This window comes from Trichechus manatus, unplaced genomic scaffold (assembly GCF_000243295.1).
Source record: "Trichechus manatus latirostris isolate Lorelei unplaced genomic scaffold, TriManLat1.0 scaffold00005, whole genome shotgun sequence".
NCBI lineage: Eukaryota > Metazoa > Chordata > Mammalia > Sirenia > Trichechidae > Trichechus > Trichechus manatus.
Genome location: NW_004443941.1, coordinates 27163490 through 27188672, shown reverse-complemented (window position 1 = coordinate 27188672; position 25183 = coordinate 27163490). Strand labels below are relative to the sequence as shown.

The window sequence follows — 25183 nt, the reverse complement described above, 5'->3', positions numbered from 1 at the left end:
TTTCAACATTTGGTTTTAATGATTATTCTAGTTGAAAGAGATCTCACAAAGATATGTGATCGAAATGGAGTAAGTGTATCTTATCAAATACTTATTTTTCAGTGTCATCCAATATTAACAGAAAAGCTTTCTGGTTTTTTTTTGTCTGTTTTTTGGCTCTGAAGGAGAGGAGACGTCCCACCTCTTGGATGTTTACTGGTTCCAACAGGAAGCAGCTGTAGCTACAGTTAACACATCCACAGCAGTGGGGGGATTACTTATATGGTATTCTCCCATACATGTAAACATGTATTTATTCATATCAACATTTATTTTTTTTACAAATCTCACAAGTACTGATGATATTATTGGTAATAGAAGAAAATTATAAATTAAATATCTAACAATGAAAGTATATTACAGCTTACACACTCAAACTATTAGGCTGTCAATACAAGGGGTGTTCACATGTAATAACATGAAAATAATATGATGTATAATTGAAATTTTCTAAAGCTGTTATGTTTGTTTATCAAGCTATAATTTTATTTGAGAGTGGTTATTCAATTTCTGTAATTTTCTAAATAAAATATGTACCATCAACAAAAACCTAATAATTCTTATTATGAACTAAACTTCATTAAAACATATTAAAGTAACTCTAGTTACTTTAACTAATAGGTGCTATTCCAAATAAACCCCTAAATTCCAGGTGGTAACACAGTAGAAGGAGTTGCTGGGTGGTAACAATGGCTAACACACTCAGCTACTAACTGAAAGGCTGGAAGTTCAAGTCCACCCAGAGGTGTCTTGCAAGAAAGGCCTGGTAATCTACTTCCAAAAAAATCAGCCATTGAAAATCCTATGGAGCACAGTTCTACTCTGACACACGTGATCACCATGAGTCAGAACTGACTCGGGTAACTTTTTTTTTTTTTTTTTTTTTTGTACTTTAGATAAGGTTTACAGAGCAAATTAGTTTCTCATTAAACAATTAGTACACATATTGTTTTGTGACATTGGCTACCACCTCCACAACATGTCAACACTCTTCCCTTCTCAACCTTGGGTTCCCCATTACCAGTTTTCCTATCCCCTCCTGCCTTCTAGTCCCTTCCCCTGGGCCGGTGTGCCCATTTAGTCTCACTTTGTTTTATGGGCCTGTCTAAACTTTGGCTGGAGGGTAAGCCTCAGGAGCAACTTCAGTACTGAACTAAAAGGGTGTCCAGGGACCATACTCTTGGGATTTCTCCAGTCTCTGTCAGACCAGTAAGTCTGGTCCTTTTTCTTTTTTTAATGAGTTAGCCTTTTGTTCTACATTCTTCTCCAGCTCTGTCCAGGACCTTCTTTAGTAATCCCTGTCAGAGCAGTTGGTGGTAGCAGTCGGGCACCACCTAGCTGTGCTAGACTCAGTCTGGTGGAGGCTGTGGTAGTTGTGGTCCATTTGTCCTTTGGATTAATCTTCCCCTTGTGTATTTGATTTTCTTCATTCTCCCTTGCCCCAGACGGGGTAGGACCAGTGGAGTATCTCATCCGGTCACTCAGAAGCTTTCAAGACCACAGATACTACTCACCAAAGTAGGATGGAGAACAAAATAGAAAACTTTTTATTAAAATTTGAGTACAGGTAGTTTCCGACTTATAACGTATTTGAGTTATGAAGAACTGCGCTTATGACCATCTGTTCGGTTTTATTTTTGTTTTTGTTTTTTTTGGTACATCTTATGATTAGTAATGGAACACTGCTGGCACAGTGGTTAAGAACTCTGCTGCTAACCAAAAGGTTGACTGCTCCTTGGAAACCCTATGGAGCAGTTCTACTCTGTCCTATAAGGTCACTATGAGTCGGAATCGACTCAGACAGCAACAGGTTTGTTTTTTATTGTTAGTAATATGTTCTACATACAATGTTGCAGCAAGTAATATGCTTATGTTATCATTCTCAGATGTTCACTCGCAGATGTTCAATGTTATGATTTACTGCTCAAAATACTGCCAAACAGCAGGCTAGGGCAATAATTAAAACTTCTTAAAATTGAAATATTCGACTTATGTCAGAACCGATTTACAATGCAGTTGTCCAAACAGAATTCCACTGTAATTCAAGGACTACTATAAAACATTTCCAACTTTCCTGAATTTAATCAGTTGTTCTTATACACTAATAGAAAGATGTTATGTTTTTCTATTTCTAACAAATAATATTTGATACATCACTTTGGCAAAATAATCACACTGCATGTATCTATTTTCAAAACTGATACACAGGTTCCACACTCACACTGGTTTTACTAAGTACTTTCTCATTCATTAATAAAAATGTCACCTTTACTTTGAGTGGTAAATTATGAGTCTTTATATATTTTTGAAAATTCTCTTGAATAGGTCACTATGATAACAACCTCTCATAAAAAGAAAAAAAGATTAGGATCCCTAATGAATTTATAAAAAGGAAAATGCACAAATCATATTTAAGACCAAAGTGAGGACACTAGTGAAAATCCACTTATTAAATACTAGCAAAGTCTCACTTTCTCCTCACTTTTCTTTAAGACAAAAATTACATACCAGAAAATGTTTTAATATTCTCTTCCCATACTCAAAAGAAATGGCTGACATGCATCCACTTTGGAGACCATGTTGTTGTTGTTGTTAGGTGCCGTTAAGTCGGTTCCAACTCATAGTGACCCTATGTACAACAAAACAAAATACTGCCCACTCTTGCACCATCCTCACAATTGCCGTTATGCTTGAGCCCATTGTGCAGTCACTGTGTCAATCCATCTCGCTGACAGTCTTCTTCTTTTTTGCTGAACCTCTACTTTACCATGCATGACGTCCTTCTCCAGGGACTGGTCCCTCCTGATAATATGTCCAAAGTATGTGAGACGTAGTCTCACCATCCTTGCTTCTAAGGAGAATTCTGGCTGTACTTCTTCCAAGACAGATTTGTTCGTTCTTCTGGCAGTCCATGGTATATTCAATATTCCTTGCCAACACCACATCTCAAAGGCATTGATTCTCCTTCGATCCTCCTTATTCATTGTTCAGCTTTCCCATGCATCTGATGCAACTGAAAACATCATGGCTTGGGTCAGGTGCACCTTAGTCCTCAAGGTAACATCTTTGCTTTTGAACACTTTAAAGAGGTCTTTTGCAGCAGATCTGCCCAGTGCAAAGTGTCATTTGATTTCCTGACTGCTGCTCCAACAGGTGTTGATTATGGATCCAAGTAAAACGAAATCCTTGACAACTTCAATCTTTTCTCCAATTATCATGATATGATGTAGCTTATGGGTCTAGTTGTGAGGATTTTTGTTTTCTTTATGTGGAGGTGTAATCCACATTGAAGGCTGTAGTCTTTGATCTTCATCAGTAAGTGCTTCAAGTCCTCTTCATTTCCAGCGAGCAAGGTTTGTCATCCGCATATTGCAGGTTGTTAACGAGTAGTCTACCAATCCTGATGCCCTGTTCTTCTTCATATAGTCCAGCTTCTCAGACTATGTGCTCAGCAAATAAACTGAGTAAGTATGGTGAAAGGATACAACCCTGACGCACATCTCTCCTGATTTTAAACCATGCAGTAGCCCCTTGTTCTGTCTGAACAACTGCATCTTGGTCTATATACAGGTTCCACATGAGCACAATTAAGTGTGCTGGAATTACCATCCTTCACAATGTTACCCATAATTTGTTATGACCCACATAGTTGAATGCCTTTGCAGAGTCAATAAAACACAGGTAAACAGCTTTCTGGTATTCTCTGCTTTCAGCCAAGATCCATCTAACATCAGCAATGATATCCCTCATTCCACGTCCTCTTCTGAATCCAGCTTGAATTTCTGGGAGACCACAGGGTTAGACAATTCACAAGTAAACCTCAAAACTCAAAATCGGTAGCAAATCTCATTTTACTGAGGCACAGATCTGAATCCCAATTTCAAAAGTGGCATGCAAGGGTCAGGCATGAGCTGGTGAGTGGGTGTAGTCCACCACTTGACATCTACACCTCACCCTAGCTTTGTTTCCTCTTTATAGTCTCAAATACACAATTTATAGAAGTATTGTTAGTGCAACATTTGCAAATTTGGTAATTCAAGAAGTTCTCCAACCTATTTAAAATAGAAAGTTTAAAAATATAACACAACATGTAAACACTGATTGGAATTATATTAAAACATATGCATATCCATGTATAAAAGATGCAAACAGTGACTTTAGGGTATAGAATTCTTTTAACTGTAAACGTAAGTGTATAATAAAATTAGAAGCTTAATATTTTACTCTTCTTGATGAAGCTAAAATTGTGGAAAGAGAATCTGTTCTCGATAATTCTTATGACTATTGAATAAAAAATAAATTCCACTATGGGAGAAAAGTGTTTAATATGAAAAAGGAAAAGTAATTCAATTAAGCTTTCTGGAGCAGCAGTATAGTAATATGAGAAACAAAATTATACCACTGAGTTGGAAACACAAAATAATCTCATGATAGTATTTTTCTTCCCTTTGTCAATTTATAATTTGAACTTGGGATACTTACTGTCTGAGTAGTTGTCGACCTTGTTTCCACATTAACTGGCTATTTTGTTGTGGCTGCACCTCTGTTTCATTACCTTCATCTGGAAAACATTAATCATAATAAAACTGACTTCAATCAAAAACTGACTTGGTTTACATTTTAGACGGCATCTCAATTCATAAAAAGTATCCAATAAGAATTTATGATGTTAGGAATATGTAAAACTGCAACTGTAAGGTATATGTTAGGACACTGTAAATTGTTTTAAACTGTAATTTCCTTAAGAAAACTCTAATATAAAACTCATTATTGTTGCTGGATCTCCTGTAGAGTAGCAGAACTAAAACGAAGACACCTTCTTTAGCTAGCCTGATAATTTCCCTCCAGGACAAAGACTTAATCAAATCTAGACATACAATAAGAGCCAAATAACAGCTCTACGATGTACCACATCAGAGCTAGAATAAAATGCCCAGAAATGCTGGTAGAAAAGCCAGTTTGGTAAAGGGCAGATGAATAAGAAATAAGCTATTTCCTTTCCTAGCTATTAAATGAAAGCGTAAAGTATTCTTTTGTTAAAAATAATGAATTAAAATTAATGAAACCTCCTAAGAATTTTAAATTTTAAATTCATCATTAGGTAGACACTGAGTCTTTTCAAGAAAGTGGCAAAATAAAAAGAGCCTTCCCCAGGGTAAATCTGCAGGGAAGAATTTCCAAACTATACTCTGTCTCAACTTTAACAATACAGAAAAGTTCATACCTTTCATCAGCCCTTGATCTAGCTATAAGAAACAGCTGATCTTTATAGGATCTTATTTTAAAGGGATACAAGTGAGACTGGGGTATCTGACATTTAACATTTACTGCATGCTTACTGTGTTCTAGACGCAGCGTTCAAAACATATACACTATCTCAAGAAATAAAATGGTCAGAAAACTTACGAAAAAATGTTCTAGCTCACTGGGCATCAAAAAAAAAAGCAAATTAAACTGACAAAGATTGAAAAAAGTTATGAAATTTATACATTCTCAGCAATGACTGGTAGGGGACGTAAGTTAGTTCAAACATGGTGGATGGCCATTTACCAACATTTAAACAAAAGCCTTAAAAATATCCCTATCTTTTGATTCAGAACTTCCAATTCTAATGATTTATCCTAAGGAAATAATCACACATGTTGCAAATATTTGTGTGTAAGTTTTCCTTAAAATGGAATTCTATAGATATATTAGCATGGAAAAGTGTTCATAATGTAACACTGTTCTAAACGCAGGTTACAAAATACTGTTTATGATATGATTCTATTTATTTTAAAATTGTGGATTTTATATAGTATATATTCACTTAGGAAAACATGAAAAAATACAATAAAAGTAAATCATTACTGGGTGGAAAAAAAATATATATATACACTATCTCTTTTAATCCTTATGACCTCAAAAGATAGGTGTTATTACTATTCCCATTTTAAAGCTGAGAAAGCTGAGTTTTAGAGGTTAACTTACATGTTTCTTAATGAGAAACATGGCTTTAAGTGTTGAAATCGCACCTGTCTGACTACAGAGCCCAAGCTCTTAAACTAATACCTTCCTCTACATGCTATCACTACAAAGACAAGAATTACAGAAATGTCTAAAGAAAAATAAGCATTACATCTTACACTTTCATTTTCCTCTTAAGATAACCCCAAAATAACTAGGCCAATCTCTGCGATATACCAAAGAAATATCAGAGTAGATTTGGTAGGTGGGAAGGGGGTGGTTTTTGAGAAAAAGAGAACTGAGTTAACCCAAAAAAGATTCCTTCGGGATGACTTCACTGAGGGTATACTTAACAAAGGTCCCTAGGTGGCGCAAACGGTTTGCACTTGACTGCTAACCTAAAGGTTGGAGGTTTAAACCCACCCAGCGGTACGTGGAAGATATCGGCCTGGTGATCTGCTTCTGTTAAGATTACAGCCAAGAAAATCCTACGGAGCAGTTCTACTCTGTAACACACAGAGTTGCCAGGAGTTGGAATCTAGTCAACAGCAACAGGTTTACAGCTAATAAGCCAACACAAGAGATAAAATGTAATAAAAAATACTCAATCCAAAAGAAGGCTGAAAAAAGAGAACAAAGAAGAAATTGTACAAAGAGAAAACAAATAGCAAACGGTGGCAGATTTAACCCTAACTATATCAGTAATCTCATTAAATGCAAATGGTCTAAACATCTAAACATTAAAGACAGAGATACTCAATTTTCAATAACTACTTGGTCTCTAATACAAAAGAGGAGAAAATGAAAATATCGAAGATAAATGAATTTTAACATAACCTGGGGTAATGTTCTCCTGAAGTAGAAATGTAAATATGTGGAAATGAAAGAAACTTGGGGAAAAAAAAAAAAAAAAAGAGGAGAAGGTAACTTTTTGTGAGAAATGTTTCAGAAAACATCTGGATTATCAGTTTTACCATAATATAGTACACAGATAAAAGAACCAAGACTGGAAAAATTCCTGCTTCTTTAAGGTTTATACCATTTAGTTACAACCCTTGTACCTCTCTCTCCTAGTCACTGTTTCTGTCACTGTCATCTACAGATTCCTTGATAACTCTCCAAACCTGGCTCACATGCTTCCTCTGCAATCATACTTCTACATCATCTTGAGTGAAGTCAGTATTCATGTGAGTGATACACTGCTGCCTGTCCACAACCACCACCTTCTCTTGCTGTCATACCCAAGATCTTTTCATAAATGAAAAATTGTCAGAGCTGAAGAAACTCACTCTGAGGATATCCTCCAGGCTCAATGACTCTCAATTAACTCTTCTTTTTAAATTTAGCTGGTACTTATAGACCAGAGGTTGGCAAACTACAACCTGCAGGTCAAATCCAGTCTGCCACCTGTTTTTGTAACTAAAGTTTTATTGGAACACAGTCATGCTCATTGGTATTGTCTGTGGCTGCTTTCATGCTACAACAGCAGAGCTGAGCGGCAGAGACTGCATGGCCTGCAAAGCCCAAAATATTTACTAGCTGGCCTTTTACAGAAAGTTTGCTAACCTGCTCTAGACCATAGTCCACCCCTTACTTTTAACTTATCCCTCAACCTCATTTTGTCTGTACTTCCTTCCCCCTCTAATTGTAGTTCATGGTCTATCACTTCAACCATTTTTTTTTTTTTTTTTGCCAAGGTCCTCAATTTTCTTGTTCCTTTCTCCCTCCATGAATTCAATGAATTCAACTATTTGCATTCTCTTTGCTTTTACCAAAATCAGTACTTCTATATAAACTCGTGATCATACAGACTTAGCTTTTCCCAATCCTTCCAATACCTTAGTTTGTCCTCATGATCACCATCATTATTTCAAATCTTCTCTACTTTCCTTAAACCTCACACTCACTCTTAGCAGGTAATCCTGTCTCATACATAAAGCCATCGTATGGACATTCCCTTAAATACCCACCAGCAAACCAAACTACCTAGCTTCTTGCATTCTCTCTTTGTAATAAATAAAAGACATGCTCTTCTTGCCATTTTTCAGCTGTGTTCAGAATTTAATCTCTATCGCTTCCTCAAATATTTTCCTACTGTGACAATGTCCACTCTCTCCCTTTTTTGGCTCCTCCTCGAAGAAACAAAACATCCACATGCATTCATGCACGTTGCGTACACACACGCTTTCCTTGACCCCTGGTGTCCTTTCAGCTATCTCTCTCTAACTCCTCTTCTTCACAACCTAGCTTCTTGAAAATTGTCTACACTCAGTCTCCATTTTCCACTCACGTCTTTATATCTGTCCTCATCCCTCTACCAAAACTGCATGCAATAAAGTTCTCAGCAACCTGTGTGTCACTAAATTCCAGAGATACTTCTCAGTCATCTGGACATTAACCAGTAGTGCTAAATAGTCCCTCCTTCTGAAAAGCCTCTCTTTTCTTGGTTTCCACTGTCCTGGTTTTTCACCTATCACTAAGATAATCCTTATCAGTTTCCTTCTTCTACCAGTCCTTTAAAAGCTGCCATTCCTCAGGAATCCATTTTAGTTCTTCCTCTTACTCTGAATAAGATCTCTCCCCTGGGTGATCTCTTCCAGTCCAATGTCTTTGAATGCCATCAGTGGGAGATGCTGATGTCTCTCAAATCTACATTATCTAACCTATACCTCTGGTTACAGCTCCAGACCCATACACCCAACTAATACTAGTCATCTTCACTTGGTTGCCTAACAAATAAGTCTAAAAGTCAACCCACCATCTTTCAAACCTATTTCGGTCTAGTTGTTTAAACTAGAAATGTGGGAGCCATCTTTGACTCTTTTCTTTTCACCCCCTACATCTAACCAAGGACTAGTTGCTACAGGTTTTACTTCTTAAATATTTCCTGGGCACACCCACTTCTCTTTGACTTCACTCTTAGAATCTCTGCCAAAGTACCCTTCCTCATTTACTTAGGTGACTGTAACAGTCCTATAACTAATCTCTCCATTTCCAGTTTTTTTCCCTCTCTAATCCATGTTCCACACTGTAGAGAATGTGACCTAGAAGCAAATCTGATCACAACAACCCTAATTAAGAACATTCAAGAGTAGTTTGTGGGGCAGTGAGTCTAAGTCAATGGTGGTGAAACAATATGGGAGAGACAGTGAGAACAGTGATACAATATAAAGAATGTAACCAATGTCATTGAACCGGACATGTAGAAACTGTGGAAAGGGTGTATATACGCTATGCATATTTTCACCAAAAATAAAACATTTTTTTAAAAAAGTACATTCAAATGCCTACTCATTACTCTTAGTTTATGATAAAGCCTGGAATCCTTAACATATTTTACAAGGCCCTCTATCATCTGCACCACCCACTAGTCTAACTCTCTAGCTTCATCTACAAATACTCCCTTCTACTAATATCCAGTTATCCAGTTTCTCAAATGTACCATACTCAGCTCAGAAGATTTGCCACTAAAAATTTTCCTTTTCCCTACTTCTTGTTCAATAAATATTCATTCAGTCCACTTGCCCTGGCTAATTTCTATGTGTCCTTCAGAGGTCAACTCAAACATCACTTCTTCCAAGAAGCCTTCCTTGACCACTTTAAACTAGATTAGGTTCCCCTACTATTGTCTCCATAACACCTATTACTAACCCCACTGTATATGTCATACTTTATTATAATACTATCTTTATTTACCTTCCCTAAAAAAATCCATTAGGGCACGGCTGTCTTATTCACTAGATTTAGCACTGGATCTGACAAATAGCATAGATGCAATATTTGTAGCATGAATGGGTTTTGGGTACACAGATGGAATGTTGTTGTTATTAGGTGCTGTTGAGTCAGTTCTGACTCACAGAGATCCTATGCACAGCAGAACAAAACACTGCCTGGTCCTGTGTCACCCTCATGATTGTTGTTATGTTTGAACCATTGTTGCAGCCACTGTGTCAACAGATCTCACTGAGGGTCTTCCTCTTTTTTGCTGACCCTCCACTTTACCAAACATGATGTCGTTCTCCAGGGGCTGATCTCTCCTGATAACATGTCTGAAGTATGTGAGGTGAAGTCTCATCATCCTTGCTTCTCAGGAGCATTCTGGCTGTATTTCTTCCAAGACAGATTTGTTCATTCTTTTGGCAGTCCATGATATATTCAATACTCTTCGCCAACACCACAACTCAAAGGTGTCAATTCTTCTTCCATCTTCCTTATTCACTGTCCAGCTTTCGCAAGCATATGAGGCAATTGAAAACACCAGGGCTTTGGTCAGGCACATCTCAGTCCTCAAGGTGACATCTTTGCTTTTGAATACTTTAAAGGGGTCTTTTGCAGCAGATCTGCCCAATGTCATGCATCCTTTGATTTCTTGACTGTTGCTTCCATCAGTGTTGATTGTGGAACCAAGTAAAATGAAATCCTTGACAACTTCAAAATCTTTTCTTTGTTTATCATGATGTTCCTTATTGGTACAGTTGTGAGGATTTTTGTTTTCATTATGTTGAACTGTAATCCATACTGAAGGCTGTAGTCTTTGATCTTCATCAGTATGTGCTTCAAGTCCTCTTCACTTTCAGCAAGAAAGGTTGTGTCATCTGCATAATGCAAGCTGTTGAATGAGTCTTCCTCCAATCCTGATGCCCCATTCTTCTTCATATAGCCCAGCTTCTCAGATTATTTGCTCAGCATAAAGAATGACTATGTATGGAGAAAGGATACAACCATGACGGACACCTTTCCTGATTTTAAACCACACAGTATCCCTTTATTCTGTTCGAACAACTGCCTCTTGATCTATATAAAGGTTCCTCATGAGCACAATTAAGTGTTCTGGAATTCCCATTCTTCACAATGTTATCCATAATTTGTTAGATCCACACAGTTGAATGCCTTTGCACAGTCAATAAAACACAGGTAAACATCTGTCTGGTATTCTCTGCTTTCAGCCAGGATCCATCTGACATCAGCAATGATATCCCTCGTTCCACCTCCTCTTCTGAATCCGGCTTGAATTTCAGGCAGTTCCCTGTCAAGGGACTGCTGCAACAACTTTTGAATGATCTTATGCAAAATTTTACTTGCATGTGATATCAGTGATACTGTTCATTAATTTCTGCATTCGGTTGGATCACCTTTCTTTGGAATAGGCATAAATATGGATCTCTTCCAGTTGGTTGGCCAGGCAGATGTCTTCAAAAAATTCCTTGGCATAGACGAGTAAGCACTTCTAGTGCTGCATGCGTTTGTTGAAACATCTCAATTTGTACTCCGTCAGTTCATGGAGGCTTGTTTTTCCCCAGTGTCTTCAGTGCAGCTTGGACTTCTTCCTTCAGTACCATTGGTTCTTGATCATATGCTACCTCCTGAAATGACTGAACGTCGACCAATTATTTTTGGTACAGTGACTCCGTGTATTCCTTCCATCTTTTTTGATGCTTCCTGCTTTGTTCAGTATTTTGCCCATAGAATCCTTCAATATTGCAGCTCCAGGCTTGAATTTTTTCTTCAGTTCTTTCAGCTTGAGAAATGCCAAGCATGTTCTTCCCTTTTGGTTTTCTAACTCCAGCTCTTTGCACATGTCATTATAATACTTCGCTTTGTCTTTTCGAGTCACCCTTTGAAATCTTCTGTTCAGCTCTTTCACTTCATTATTTCTTCGGTTCACTTTAGCTATTTGACGTTCAAAAAGCAAGTTTCAGAGTCTTCTGACTTCCATTTTGGTCTTTTCTTTTTTTCCTGTCTTTTCATGATCTCTTGCCTTCTTCATGTATGATGTCCTTGATGTCATTCCACAACTCATCTGGTCTTCGGTCATTAGTGTTCAATACGTCAAATCTATTCCTGAGATGGTCTCTAAATTCAGGTGGGATATACTCAAAGTCATACTTTGGCTAATCAGGTATTATAAACCAAGAAAATAAACCTGTGAGTTAGGAATTATTCCCAGTTTGTAATAAGGAATGGAGCAAGCTCAAAAAGATTAAGCAATATCAAAGGTATTTAAAGTGGCAGCACAGAGTCAAACTCCTATCCATCTGGCTTAAAAGCCCAGGATCCTTCTAACGAGCCATGTTGTTCTAAAAATTATGAAACATTCAAGTTTTTATATAAAATTATTAAAATCACTCCTTTCATTCAGACATTATTATATTTTTAGGACTGTCTTTAACAAATGACCTAGCCTAAAAAAAAATTTTTCTTAAATTTATTTAACTGCATCACAGGTTACAAGAACAGGCCCCAAAGCAAAAGGCAGGACAATTAAAAATCAGAGTTTAAAAAAAAAAGGCAGCAGTCAATTGGCAGTGCACTAAATCTCAAAGAACGAATATTCAGATGTGGGAATGTGTTGATAACATTACTACATTAAACTGAATTATAAAATTGGCAGCACATTCAGAATACATTTTAGAAGGGATTCATGCACTGTCAAATATAGATACAGTGTGACAAAAATTGGAAGAATATGAATTTTGGAGTCATACAGATCGGGGTTCAGCTCCATATTCCATCACTTAATAGTTGCATGACCTTGGGCAAGTGTCTCTACTTCTCTGAGTTTAAATTTCACATACATAAAATGAGAATAATACTATCTTTCTAGAATGACTAGGAGCCCTGGTGGTACAGTGGTAAAAGCACTTGGCTGCTTAGCAAAAGGTCGGTGGTTGGAACCTGCCAGCCATTCCTTGGGAGAAAGATGTGGCAGTCTGCTTCCATAAAGATTTTAGCCTTGGAAACCATATGAGGCAGTTCTACTCTGTCTTATAAGGTCACTATGAGTCTAATCGACTCGACAGCAGCGGGAGGGGGGGTTACTGTATGACTACTTTAAGAATTAAAGTTAATATACAGAAAGTCCCCAGTACAAAGCAGGTATTGAGGAAATGGCATAAATGACAGCTAATATCTTCATATACTTAGCACATTTCATTATAATACTTAATTTGTCTTCTGGAGCTGCCCTTTGAAATCTTCTGTTCAGCTCTTTTACTTCATCATTTCTTCCTTTCACTTTACCTACTCTATGTTCAAGAGTAACTTTCAGAGTCTCTTCTGACATCCGTTTTGGTCTTTTCTTTCTTTCCTGTCTTTTTAATGACCCATTGCTTTCTTCATGTATGATGTCCTTGCTGTCACATTCCACAACTTGTCTGGTCTTTGACTCATTAGTCTTCAATAGGTCAAATCTATGCTTTAGATGGCCTCTAAATTCAGGTGGGATATATTCAAGGTCATACTTTGGCTCTCATGGACTTGTTTTAATTTTCTTCAGCTTCGACTTGAATTGCATATGAGCAACTGATGCTCTGTTCCACAGTCAGCCCCCAGCCTTGTTCTGACTGATACTGAGCTTCTCTATCATCTCTTTCCACAGATGTAGTCAATTTCATTCCTCTGTATTTCATCCGGTGAGGTCCACATGTACAGTCGCCATTCATGTTGTTGATAAAAGGTATTTGCAATGAATAAGTCGCTGGTCTTGAAAAATTCTATCATGCAATCTCCGGTGTCTTTTCTATCACCAAGGCCGTAGTGCCAACTAGTGATCCTTCTTCTTTGTTTCCAACTTTCGCATTCCAATCACCAGTAATTATCAATTCATCTAGACTGCATGTTTGACTAATTTCAGACTACAGAAGTTGGTAAAAATCTTCAGTTTCTTCATCTTTGGCATTAGTGGTTGGTGTGTAAATTTGAGTAACAGTCTGGTCTTCCCTGTAGGTGTACAGATACTACCCTATCACTGACAGCACTGTACTTCAAGATAGATCTTGAAATGTTCTTTTGGACGATGAATGCGACACCATTCCTCTTCCATTTGTCATTCTCGGCATAGAAGACATTATGATTGTCCAACTCAAAATGGCCAATACCAGTCCATTTCATTTCAGCTCATTAATGCCTGGGATATTGATCTTTATGTGTTCCATTTCATTTTTGATAACATCCAATTTTCCTAGATTCATACTTCATACATTCCTCGTTCCAATTATTAATGGAGATTTGCAGCTGTTTCTTCTCATTTTGAGTCGTGTCACATCAACAAATGAAGGTCCCTAAAAATTTACTCCACCCACATCATCAAGGTTAACTCCACTTTAAGGAGGCAGGTCTTCCCCAGTTGTATTTTGAGTTCCTTCTAACCTGAAGAGTTCATCTTCCAGCACTATATCAGACAATGTCCTGCTGCTATTTGTAACGTTTACACTGGCCAATTTTTTTTTTAAGCAGATCATCAGGTCCTTCTTCTTAGTCTGTCTTAGTCTGGAGGCTCTACTGAAATCTGTACACCATGGGTGACCCTGCTGGTATCTGAAATACTAGTGGCATAGCTTTTAGCATCACAGCAACAGGCAAGTCATCCCAGTATGACAAACTGACAGACAAGTGGTAAAAGTATTATAATATAATGTGCAAAAACCTGGAGTTAGAAAACCAAAAGGAAACAAAACACTAGGCACTTCTTAAGCTGAAAGAACTGAAGAAAAAATTAAAGCCTCAAGTTGCAATATTGAAGAACTCTACGGGCAAAATACTGAATGATGCAGGAAGCATCAAAAAGAGATGGAAGGAATACACAGAGTCACTGTACCAAAAAGATTTGGTCGATGTTCAACCATTTCAGGAGATAGCATATAATCAAGAACCGACGACGGTATTGAAGGAGGGAGTCCAAGCTGCACTGAAGACACTTGGGAAAAACAAGGCTCTAGGAACTGAGAGAATACCAACTGAGATGTTTCAACAAATGGATGCAATGCTGGAAGTGCCCCATCGTCCATACCAAGAAATCTGGAAGACTGCTACCTAGCCAATCAACTGGAAGAGATCCATATCTGTGCCCATTCCAAAGAAAGGTGATTCAAAAGAATGTGGAAATTATCAAATATCATCAATATAACATGCAAGTGACATTTTGCTAAAGATAATTCAAAACATGATTGCAGCAGTACATCAACAGGGAACTGCCAAAAATTCAAGCAGGATTCAGAAGAGGAGGTGGAACAAGGGATACCATTGCTGATGTCAGATGAATCTTGGCTGAGAGCAGAGATTACGAAAAAGATATTTGCCTCTGTTCTATTGACTGTGCAAAGGCACTGGACTGTGTCGATCATAACAAATTCTGGGTAGCACCGTGAAGAATGGGAGTTCCAGAACCCTTAGTTGTGCTCATGGTGAGCCTGTACATAGACAAAAAGCAGTCATTCAAACAGAACAAGGTGCTACTGGGTGGTTTAAAGTCAGGAAAGGTGTGTGTTACGGTTGTATTCTTTCACCATACTTATTCAATTTGTATGCTGAGCAAATAATCTGAGAAGCTGGACTATACAAACAAGAAATGTGCCACCAGGATTGGAGGAAGAATCACTAACAATCTGTGTTATGTAGATGACACAGCCGCACTTGCTGAAAGTGAAGAGGACTTGAAGCACTTACTGATAAAGAGCAAAGACTACAGTTTTCAGTGGGGATTGCACTTCGACATAAAACAAAAATCCTCACAACTAGACCAAAAAGTAACATCATGATAAACAGAGAGAAGACTGAAGTTGTCAAGGATTTCATTTTATTTGGATCCACAATTAATGTCCATGGGAGCAGCAATCAAGAAATCAAAGGACGCACTGCACTGGGCAAATCTGCTGCAAAAGACCTCTTTAAAGTGTTAAAAAGCAAAGATGTCACCTTGAGGACTAAGATGTGCCTGACCTAAGCCATGGTATTTTCAATTGCCTCATATGCATGCGAAAGCTGGACAATGAATAAGGAAACCAAAGAATTGACGCCTTTGAATTATGGTGCTGGTGAAGAATATTGAATATACCATGAACTACCAGAAGAACGAACAAATCTGTCTTGAAAGAAGTACAGCCAGAATGCTCTTTAGAAGGGAGGAAGGTGAAATTTCATCTCCCGTCCTTTGGACATGTTATCAGGAGAGACCAGTCCCTGGAGAAGGACATCATGTTTGGTAAAGTGGAGGGTCAGCAAAAAAGACCCTCAGCGAGATGGACTGACACCATGGCTGTCACAATGGACTCAAACACAGCAACAACTGTCAGGATGGCCCAGTAACGGACAATGTTTCGTTCTGTTGTACACAAGTCACTATGAGTTGGAACGCACTTGACATGACCTAACAACAACATCTTCGAATGTTTGATCCACGAATTTAAAGTCTGCCAAAAACTCCCTTGTGAAATATGATGATAAAGTTTTTGAACAACTTTTCTTACTTTTTTCTTACATCAGATTCTTCCAGCTTTTGTTATGTATGAAGGGAACTGGTTCAATACATCCAAAAAGATAATTAATATGGAAGCACATTATCAACTTATCTCTATCTGGGGCAATCTTCATTTTTCATGGAAAAAAAAAAATGAAGCATCAAAAATACTAACAACACATGGCTTAGATAATGCTCAATATTTTCCTTGTCTCCCCAGCACCTTTTTGGAAAATGAGTATTTTTGATATCTGTTTTGAAACTAGAGGTACTTGTAAATAATAAAGATAAAAACTCTCTTTATTATGTAGAATTATAATATTAATAGTTCATTATATTTTCAAATTTCTATATGCTTCATTTATGCCATCAAAAAGTAAACAATGTAAAATATCTTAAAGTTAAATATCTTGTTGCATTGTCACTTGTAACTGAAATTTAGAAGTAAATTGGTAAATTTCTTTTTAGTGACACTTTAAATATCACAAATATGATTACTTATGGGTAATCTAAGTTGTCTATATTTTTAATGCTCCAAAACTAGTAAAGTCACCTAGCTAAAAAAATCACATATTCCAAATATTTTCACCATACCTAACCCTTCAAACTTTCATTCTTTCTTCCTTTGGCTTCAAAATTTGTGGAATTTTTAATTCTCTATTCCCAAACTTAAGATGTGAGAAAAAGTAGCCCTGTCCTAAATTAAAACAGCATTTAGGCATGTAAAAACACAATCTTAAAAAAAAAAAAAAAAAAAGTGCAAATACATAAAGAATAAAAACTGAAAAGGAATATAACAATATGTTAACAGTGACTCCTTCTGTAAGTAGAAACACAGGTGATTTCACTATGTACATGTATTATCTTTATAATCATAAAAAATTACTTTGAAAGTTTTTTTAAATGAATTCACTTTACATACACATACTACGCACATGTTAAAATTTGACCATAGAGCCTTTATCCTTTTATTATCATTTTCCAAAAGCTTCTTTCTAGAAGCTTCACACCCCTCATACAACCAATACATAACATGGCTGATACTCTAAAGGAATCATAGTTCTGTTTCTGCAGTTATTCAAATAGGTGATTAAGACCATTTCACACAGCACCTGTAAACCTAGAAAAATAAGTGCCAATATTTTGGTGCCTTCATAATGTTTTTCTGGATTCCTAATAGAAATGCTTGTGTTCTATGGGGTACTAAGAGTCACTTTAAAAAAAAAAAAAGTAACTATGAACACATCCAAACTTAACACATGTACAAAATCACATTTGAGGGCTTACAATGTTATTCTAAAAAATCATCTGACTGATTTCATCTTTTTCTAGTAAAATATTTAAAAGTTCAGTTTCTTAAAATCAACTATCTTTGATACCTAGGCCAAAAAATGTTACAAGTTTTCATAAATAAGATAAAAACATACTGTACAAGTTGAAAACCACCTCTTTACGGTAAGATTATTTTACTAAAAGTAAGTTTTGATAAGGGTATAAAAAGAGACACCTGACACACCCACTAGGTTGGCTATTATCGGAAAAACAAAAAATAACAATTGTTGGCGAGGATGTGGAGAAGTTGGACTCCACCTACATTACTGGTGGGAACGTGAGATAATACAGCTACTGTGGCAAACAGTACCGTGGTTCCTCAAAAAGTTAAACTTAGAATTATTGTATGACCCAGCAATTCTATCCCTAGTTATATACCCAAAGGACTTGAAAGCAAGGACTCAAAACAGAGACTTGTACACTGACGTTCACTGCAGCATTATTCACAACCGTCAAAAGGTGGAACAACCCAAAGTGAATGGATAAATGGATAAATTAAATGTGGTATAAACATAAAACAAAATATTATTCAGCAATAAAGAGATATGAAGTTCTGATACATGGTATGATATGAATGAACCTTGAAAACCTTATGCTAGTAAATCAGACACAAAATGACAAATGTTATATGATCCCACTTATATGAAACATCTAGAGTAGGCAAATGCCTAAAGACAAAAGTTCATGAGTGGTTACTAGGGGGAGGGAGAAACGGGGAGATAATGTAGAAGAGGTACTGAGTTTCTGTTTACGGTGACTGAAAACATTTGGAAATGGATAGTGATAGTTGTACAATATGGTAAATGTTATTAATGTCACTGAATTGCAGACTTACAAATGGGTAAAATGGCAAATGCTTGTTATATATATTTCACCGCAATAAAATTTAGTAAAAAGAAAATAGCAAGGTAGGTGAGGGAATGTAGAATGTTGAACCAAAAACAAAACCACTCATTGTCACTGAGTCAATTCCAACCCTTGGCAACTCAATGTGTTACAGAGTAGAACTGTTCCATAGGGTTATTTCACTATAATCTTTATGAAGGCAGATCACCAGGCCTATCTTCCATGGCACCACTGGTTGGGTTCAAACTGCCAACCTTTAGGTTAGCAGTCTAGTACAACCATATGCACCATCAAGGAACCTATATGTAGAATGTTACTGATGACAAAATGAAGACAAGGTTTGGAATTGTCAAAAAAAAAAAAAAAAAAAAAAAAAACACTTGAACTTTTTAGGAAAAGAAAAACATACAAGGACCTTCACAAAATATCTAAAATGGATGACTGTGTTTTAACAACAACCAATCTTTAAATTATCCATGCAAATAAGGCAGAGGCACAGGGTCAAAAAAGTCAGGTTATTAGGAATCTCTAATATCTTGATCTACCAATAAATGAGCTGTATCTGTATTCTTTAATATCTGATTGTTTGCAAGTACTATTTTGGATTGTTTGGTGGAGTGAACAGGAATGTAGAAGGGAAACGAATTAACATAAAAAAAGCAATAACTGTTTCAGCTGTTAAAACATGTTCTGGTAACAGAATAACCAGAACAGAAATAATGAGAATGTTCACGCATTATGAAGAATGTTATCAATGTCACTGAACAATTTGTGTAGAAACTGTTGAATGGGAAACTAAATTGCTGTATAAACTTTCACCAAAAACACAGTAAAATATTACTTAAAAAAAAAATATATATATATATAAAACAAAACGAAACATGGTTTGGTTACAGAAGCTGGTGTGGGTATGAAAGTCCAATAGTTTTGCACCTGAAATTGAGGAATTAAGTTTAAGGGATTAGGAATTTAAGAAGAAATCTCTTATCTCCATAGTTCCTACTCTTTCTCTCAGGATTCCAAAGGTGTGATGTAGTCTGACTACACATCTCAAAGTTCCCATTAATGCTGGGTAGTCCCGGCTAAGACACAGTTATTTTGGTGCATACTATCCCATGAATTCTGATCCATCCAGTAAGTGTAGACCACAAGCAGAAAATAGGGAACTAAAAGAAAGAGCAATAGGGAAAAAGGAAGGGAGGTAGTGGAAAATGATACCAAATGACACTAAATGATTAGCACTAAAAGATAACTAGGTCAGAAAAAATAACTAACATGCAAATAATCTGAAATTAACTTACAGTTGTAAATGCTGTTGCTACAAAATTCTAGATATTAACTTCTTTTTATCACTTAAACTTCCTTTAAAATGAGCTTACCGGAATCATAGCTTGGAGGCTTCATATCTCCCTGATTCAATTCTGTCCCATATTTCAACTTGTGGTATTTGGCTCTAACAAAGAAATAAGAAAATACAAACCATCTTAAAACATATTTAAATGAACATTAAGGTATGTAATTGGGGTAGTCATCAGCAGGCCGCAGTCTTGGCTAAATACTCATAGAACTTTCAAAGGTTCCAAGTCGTCCATGGTGTCAAAGTCATAATACAAGAACGCTTGTCTTATTTTTTTTATTTTTGGTTACACCATCAAGTGTCATTACAACAAATACAGGAATAACACTGGGAACCGTAAGTCTTCTTTCTGCAATTAGAGAGGAACCACGTAACATTCTAGTTTTTACAGTATTCAAATTTTCTTGATGATTGCCAAGAAAAGAACTCTACTATCAGAAGTAGCAGAAAAAGTTTGGATTGTGAAATAAACTTGTGAAAGATTGACCTTTCTCAAAACAAAAGCTTTTTTAAAAGAAAAATCATCTATAATATTATGTTATGCACCTTGTCAGGTCATTATGATTCAACAAGCAGGCATAATATTGAATAATCCAAGGAGGTAAAAACAAACAAACAAAAAAAGAACACAGCCCAAATCATCAATGTTGAAAAATATTTTTTAACTAGTCAAAATATCCTTTGTCTCTTACTCAAGAAGTACCGTGAAAACGAATACTATCTTCTTTTAAAAGTTAACAAAATATTATTATTTCTATATAGCTTGATTAAACAATCTCAGGTTTATTCATCTGGTACCAGAAAAAAAATCAAATTACGTAGAAATCGAAAAGGTTAACTAAATATGGCTACACTTCTTCAATGTATTTGTATATTTTGACTTGTTTGCTTCCCACAAAATATTTAAGGCCACTTAAATAAATATTCAAGGTGGTAAGACCTGGGTAGTAATAATGATGACGACAAAAACAGCAACAATTTGGAAAATCAAAGTAATAAAGAAGAAAACAGGAATATAACCAAGTTTGAAAGATATTTTTTTCTTTATAAAAAACTAATTGAGTACTTACCATAAAGTTTTTGTAATTTAAGAAAATTATTTAAAAAATAAGAACTATTTCCTCTAATATGTAAAGTCTTGGAATCCTTCATGAAATTCGATCTAACAATAGCTAATAATTATTTTGCTATTTTTTCAGCTGCCACTGAAAAATGAAAGAAATTTAAGAAAACCTATGGAAATTACAGGCAGCTGATGGCCTCTTTTTAAAAGGAAATAGTGGGGATATGAGCGTTTTTATGTTAGTCTTTCTATCTTGTGCGCACGTTTCAAATATTTGGTAATAAAAAGAAAATCATACAACGTGCCCATTAAAAAGGAAAAAGAATGTTCATGTCGTACCACAGAATGATCTCTAAGCTCAAGTGAAAAGGCACGGTACAAAATGCTATTTACAATATTCCTCCATTTGTGTTTTTATAAAATAGATCTATATACCTGCATATATACAGCAGAATATTATGCAGTCATAAAGAGAAGATCCACATCATGGATCTTGAAAGCATTATGCTGAGCAAAATAACTCAGTCGCAAAAGGAAAAATACTGTATGATCTCACTTACATTCAATAAGCAAATATACAGAAACTAAGATGATTAACGGTTACCAGGGGTGGGAGGGAGTAGAAAAGGTGGAATTTTTGCTGGGGGGTATTCAGTTTATATTAATGGTGGTGGAATATTTTGGAAAAGGATAGCAATAATGGTGGCACAAATGTAATTAAGGTCATTGAATTGTAAATGTGGAAGTGGTTGCATTGGGGAATGTTTGGGTGTGTATTTTCACCACAATAAAAAAAGAGGATCAATATAAATACATAAGTATAGAATATTTCTAGAAGGATACATGATACATAAGACACCAGTTAATAAGGTTTCTTCAATGAACTGGGGCAGAAGGGAGACTCTATCTTCGTGCTGTTTGGTTAATTAAGCGCATGTATATATTTCTTCTAAAAAAAATTTTTTAGTAAATATCTTTGGCCTACATTATCTAGAACATCTTTTTTCTCCATTCCCAATGTCTCTATTATTCATAAAGATTTCATCACCAGACTCAACATTTCCTAGTCTACTGCAATGTATTTATGATAATGTTGATTATCAGAGGGCAAGATTTATAGCCATTAATGTGACTTACGGTCACCAGAAAGTAAACAAGGTTCTTAATGTAATTTTCACTCTTCATATTTTCTAAAAACATACTTCATCTACCATGACACAAAGTAACAATGGCTCCTAAAAGTCAAAATAGCAACTGATAGTAACTGGTCTAAGGACAGATTATATTAACGCTTTTTAAATAAAAGTGGCAATAATATTTTATGGAGTTAATATTTTTTTTTAATATATGTAAAAGAAGAAAAACATTTTCAAACACAAAATCTGCATTATAGTGCATTCTAGTGGTCTTAGGAAAAACCGCAACAGAGCTAACAAAAAAGAAATTAAAAATATTCTAAATAATAAACTTAACAAAAATAATGACACGCTCTGAAATAACATTTCATATAAAATTAGACAAAGACAAAATATATAAAGAACTGCTATGGTTACTACAAGCTGTGTTCCCTAAAATCAGGGTCTCCCTACTGAATTTTTAAATTCACTGAAAAATGTTTCACTTGCAGAACCCTCCTCAAGCATTCCTTTTGAAGCCAATATGCTAAAATTCCTTCTCACTCATACTGTTTTCCATTGTGCTAACACTTCACCTCACTGTTACCGTTTTATTGTTTTCTCTTCTTTTCCTGTCTAATTCTGACTGGAGATTCCATAGCTAAGAACTCTGATACATTGCTAGACCACCCAACTGGCCTAAAAAGTGTATGATTATAATATACTAAATAAATCTCCTTCTAGTTTTGCTTCAACACAAAGACATTATTATATCTAAAGTGCTAGGAAGGAGCCCTGGTGGCAATGTGGTTAGAAGCACTCGGCTGCTAACCAAAAGGTCGGCAGTTCAAACTCATCAGCCGCTCTATGGGAGAAAGAAGTGGCAGTCTGCTTCCATAAAGATTTACAGCCTTGGAAACCCTATGGGGCAGTTCTACTCTGTCCTATAGGGTTGCTACAAGTCTGAATCGACTCAATGACAGTGGGTTTGGTTTTTGGTTTTAATGTGCTAGGAATATAATATAGCATTCCAATCACATCTTAAGGTGTCACTGCTAAAAATAATTTGGTTAAATTCAATGAACTGTTGTAAAAATGATGGCAGGGGAGTGGTGTCTGACCTCCTCTAACTTCACAAAAGTGGGAGAATCACCATCAGCATCAGCCCAAGGCTGATTCCTATGAGGCAGGGGTAAGACATACCTCCTCTCTCCAAACTTCTTACAATTGTGACACCAGCGCTCCCTTCCACAGCACTCTCTACTTCTTTGCTGGGTTTGATAATTCGTTGCAGTGGTCACAAAAAACTCGAAGACCATATTCACAGTTATGAGGTTTATTAGGGAAGTAACAAGTTACAATTCAGGATCAGGAACAACTCAGGATACAGTTCTTAGATCAGGACAGCCTCTTCTCAGTCATGCCCACAGGCAGGCCTCTCTCTTGCCCTCAGCCCCTTGGGCAAATGTTACAAAGCTCTTCAGCTCTGCCAATAAATGCCCAGGGGCACCACACTCCTCCAGGAAGCCTTCTACCCGAAGGTGCTCAGCTCTCTCGTTCCATGGGTACACATGCCTACTATAATGTCCTTACTCCGTGGGCTGGGAAGCCCACTGCGTCATCTCACACGGGTCTCCTGTTCTGCTGTCACTGTTTCTCCGCCACTGCTTCTCCCCGTCTTGCACTATCTCCGGTGTTACAGCTCTCTCTCTGTCTCCTAGGTCTAGGAGGTTCTCAGTACAGGGACTCTGAGTCCAAAGGACACACTCCACTCCCATCTCTTCTTCTTGATAGCAGTGAGGACCCCCTCCTTCCGCCTCTGGGATGGCTCATTTTTAAGCCTAGTGGGATGGCAAAACTAACCAATCCCCTTGTTACGGCTCCATACACCTTGTTTGCACAGTTCACCCCCAAAAGGGTGCCATGCACCTTATCTGCATTATTAGCAAGCTGACCAATCCCCTTGGTGAGCCACAGGCACCTTATCTGCATAGTCCCACCTCATCATTTGGTGGAAGTTACAAGATCATGGTGAGAAAGGCCATATGAAAGTGATCCATCAAGCCACACCTGTTACTGAATTTCTATGACAGGCCAGGCACTGTACTGGCAGCTGAGAATAATCTGAAGTATATAATCAGGTAAGGGCAGAAGCAAGAGTATGCCTACCAGACAGAAATATAAATAAATAACTATAGCACACTGTGATAAGAGCTCTCAGTTATCATATCAAGTGTTATTAGGAATGCAGATAAGGGATTATCTAATTCAGTCAAAGGTGATGACACATGAGATTTTAGCTAAGCTTCAAAAAACCAGAAGGAGTTTTCCAGTCAGACAAATGGATTGATGGAGAGGGCATTTCTGTCAAAAGGAGCATCATCTGACACAGTGAGTCAGAGAAAAGAAACAATATATTTAGTACCTGAATTACAATATGGAAATACTGAAGGCAAGGAGGACAATTAGGTTATTACAGCAACGCAGATAAAAGTGGCAGTGAGTAGAGAGAAATGGAAAACCACAGGAAAACTGTTTCAGAATTTTATTATATATAGTTATTTGTGGTTCCTCAGTATATAAATTACTGAATAAACCTCAGATTATACATCATGTATTCTTGAAAATTTATATGTAAATTTATTTTGTAAATTTTGTAACATTAAAGAATGCTTTGATAAAGCCATTGCTAGGTAAGTAATCCTTCTGTAATGTCAGAGATTCACTCAGTTTTACTAAATTTTAGATATCTTCTTAAAGTGGGCTACTTAAAAAATCTATACAATGTAGTAATTTGAAACCATAATCCTTATTTAAGCGCTTATATGTGAAATGACAAGATGTCTGGAATTTGCTTTAAAATAGGTCAAGATGAAATAAAACAGTTTCTGTTAACTGCTGAAGCTTGGAGATGGATACAAAGGAATCATTATACTAGTCTCTCCAAGTGTTTGAAATTTCCCTCAATTAAAAAAAAAATTACTGCCAGTAAAGCACTAGCAAAATGATTTCAGAGCGTAAAGCACTGAATGAAATGTTTTAGATCTCCAAGCCACAAGAAAATTCTTTCTAACAATGATTAATCTGTGAAGCATCTCATAACATGGATGAAACTGGAGGACATTATGCTGACTGAAATAAGTCAATCACAAAAGGACAAATATTGTATGTGACCTCTATTGTAAAAACCCATGAAAAAGTTCACACACAAAATGTAACAATCTTTGCTGGTTACCAGGGATGGGAGGGGT

General features: G+C 36.5%; 1 protein-coding gene across 4 annotated transcripts in view; it reads right to left on the bottom strand.

Moving 5' to 3' along the window:
* Positions 1–25183, bottom strand: part of STRN (striatin) — a 168438-nt gene that overhangs the window by 60837 nt on the left and 82418 nt on the right. For all 4 annotated transcript variants that reach the window (XR_002824871.1, XM_023736050.1, XM_004369561.2 and 1 more), the window contains exons 3-4: positions 19777–19850; positions 4522–4600 (exon numbers count right to left, since the gene is read on the bottom strand). Coding sequence is in view for 3 of the 4 variants with exons in the window: in XM_023736050.1 (XP_023591818.1) it covers positions 4522–4600; positions 19777–19850 (153 nt within the window). In the remaining variant the exon portion in view is untranslated. The remainder of the gene's footprint in view (positions 1–4521; positions 4601–19776; positions 19851–25183) is intronic.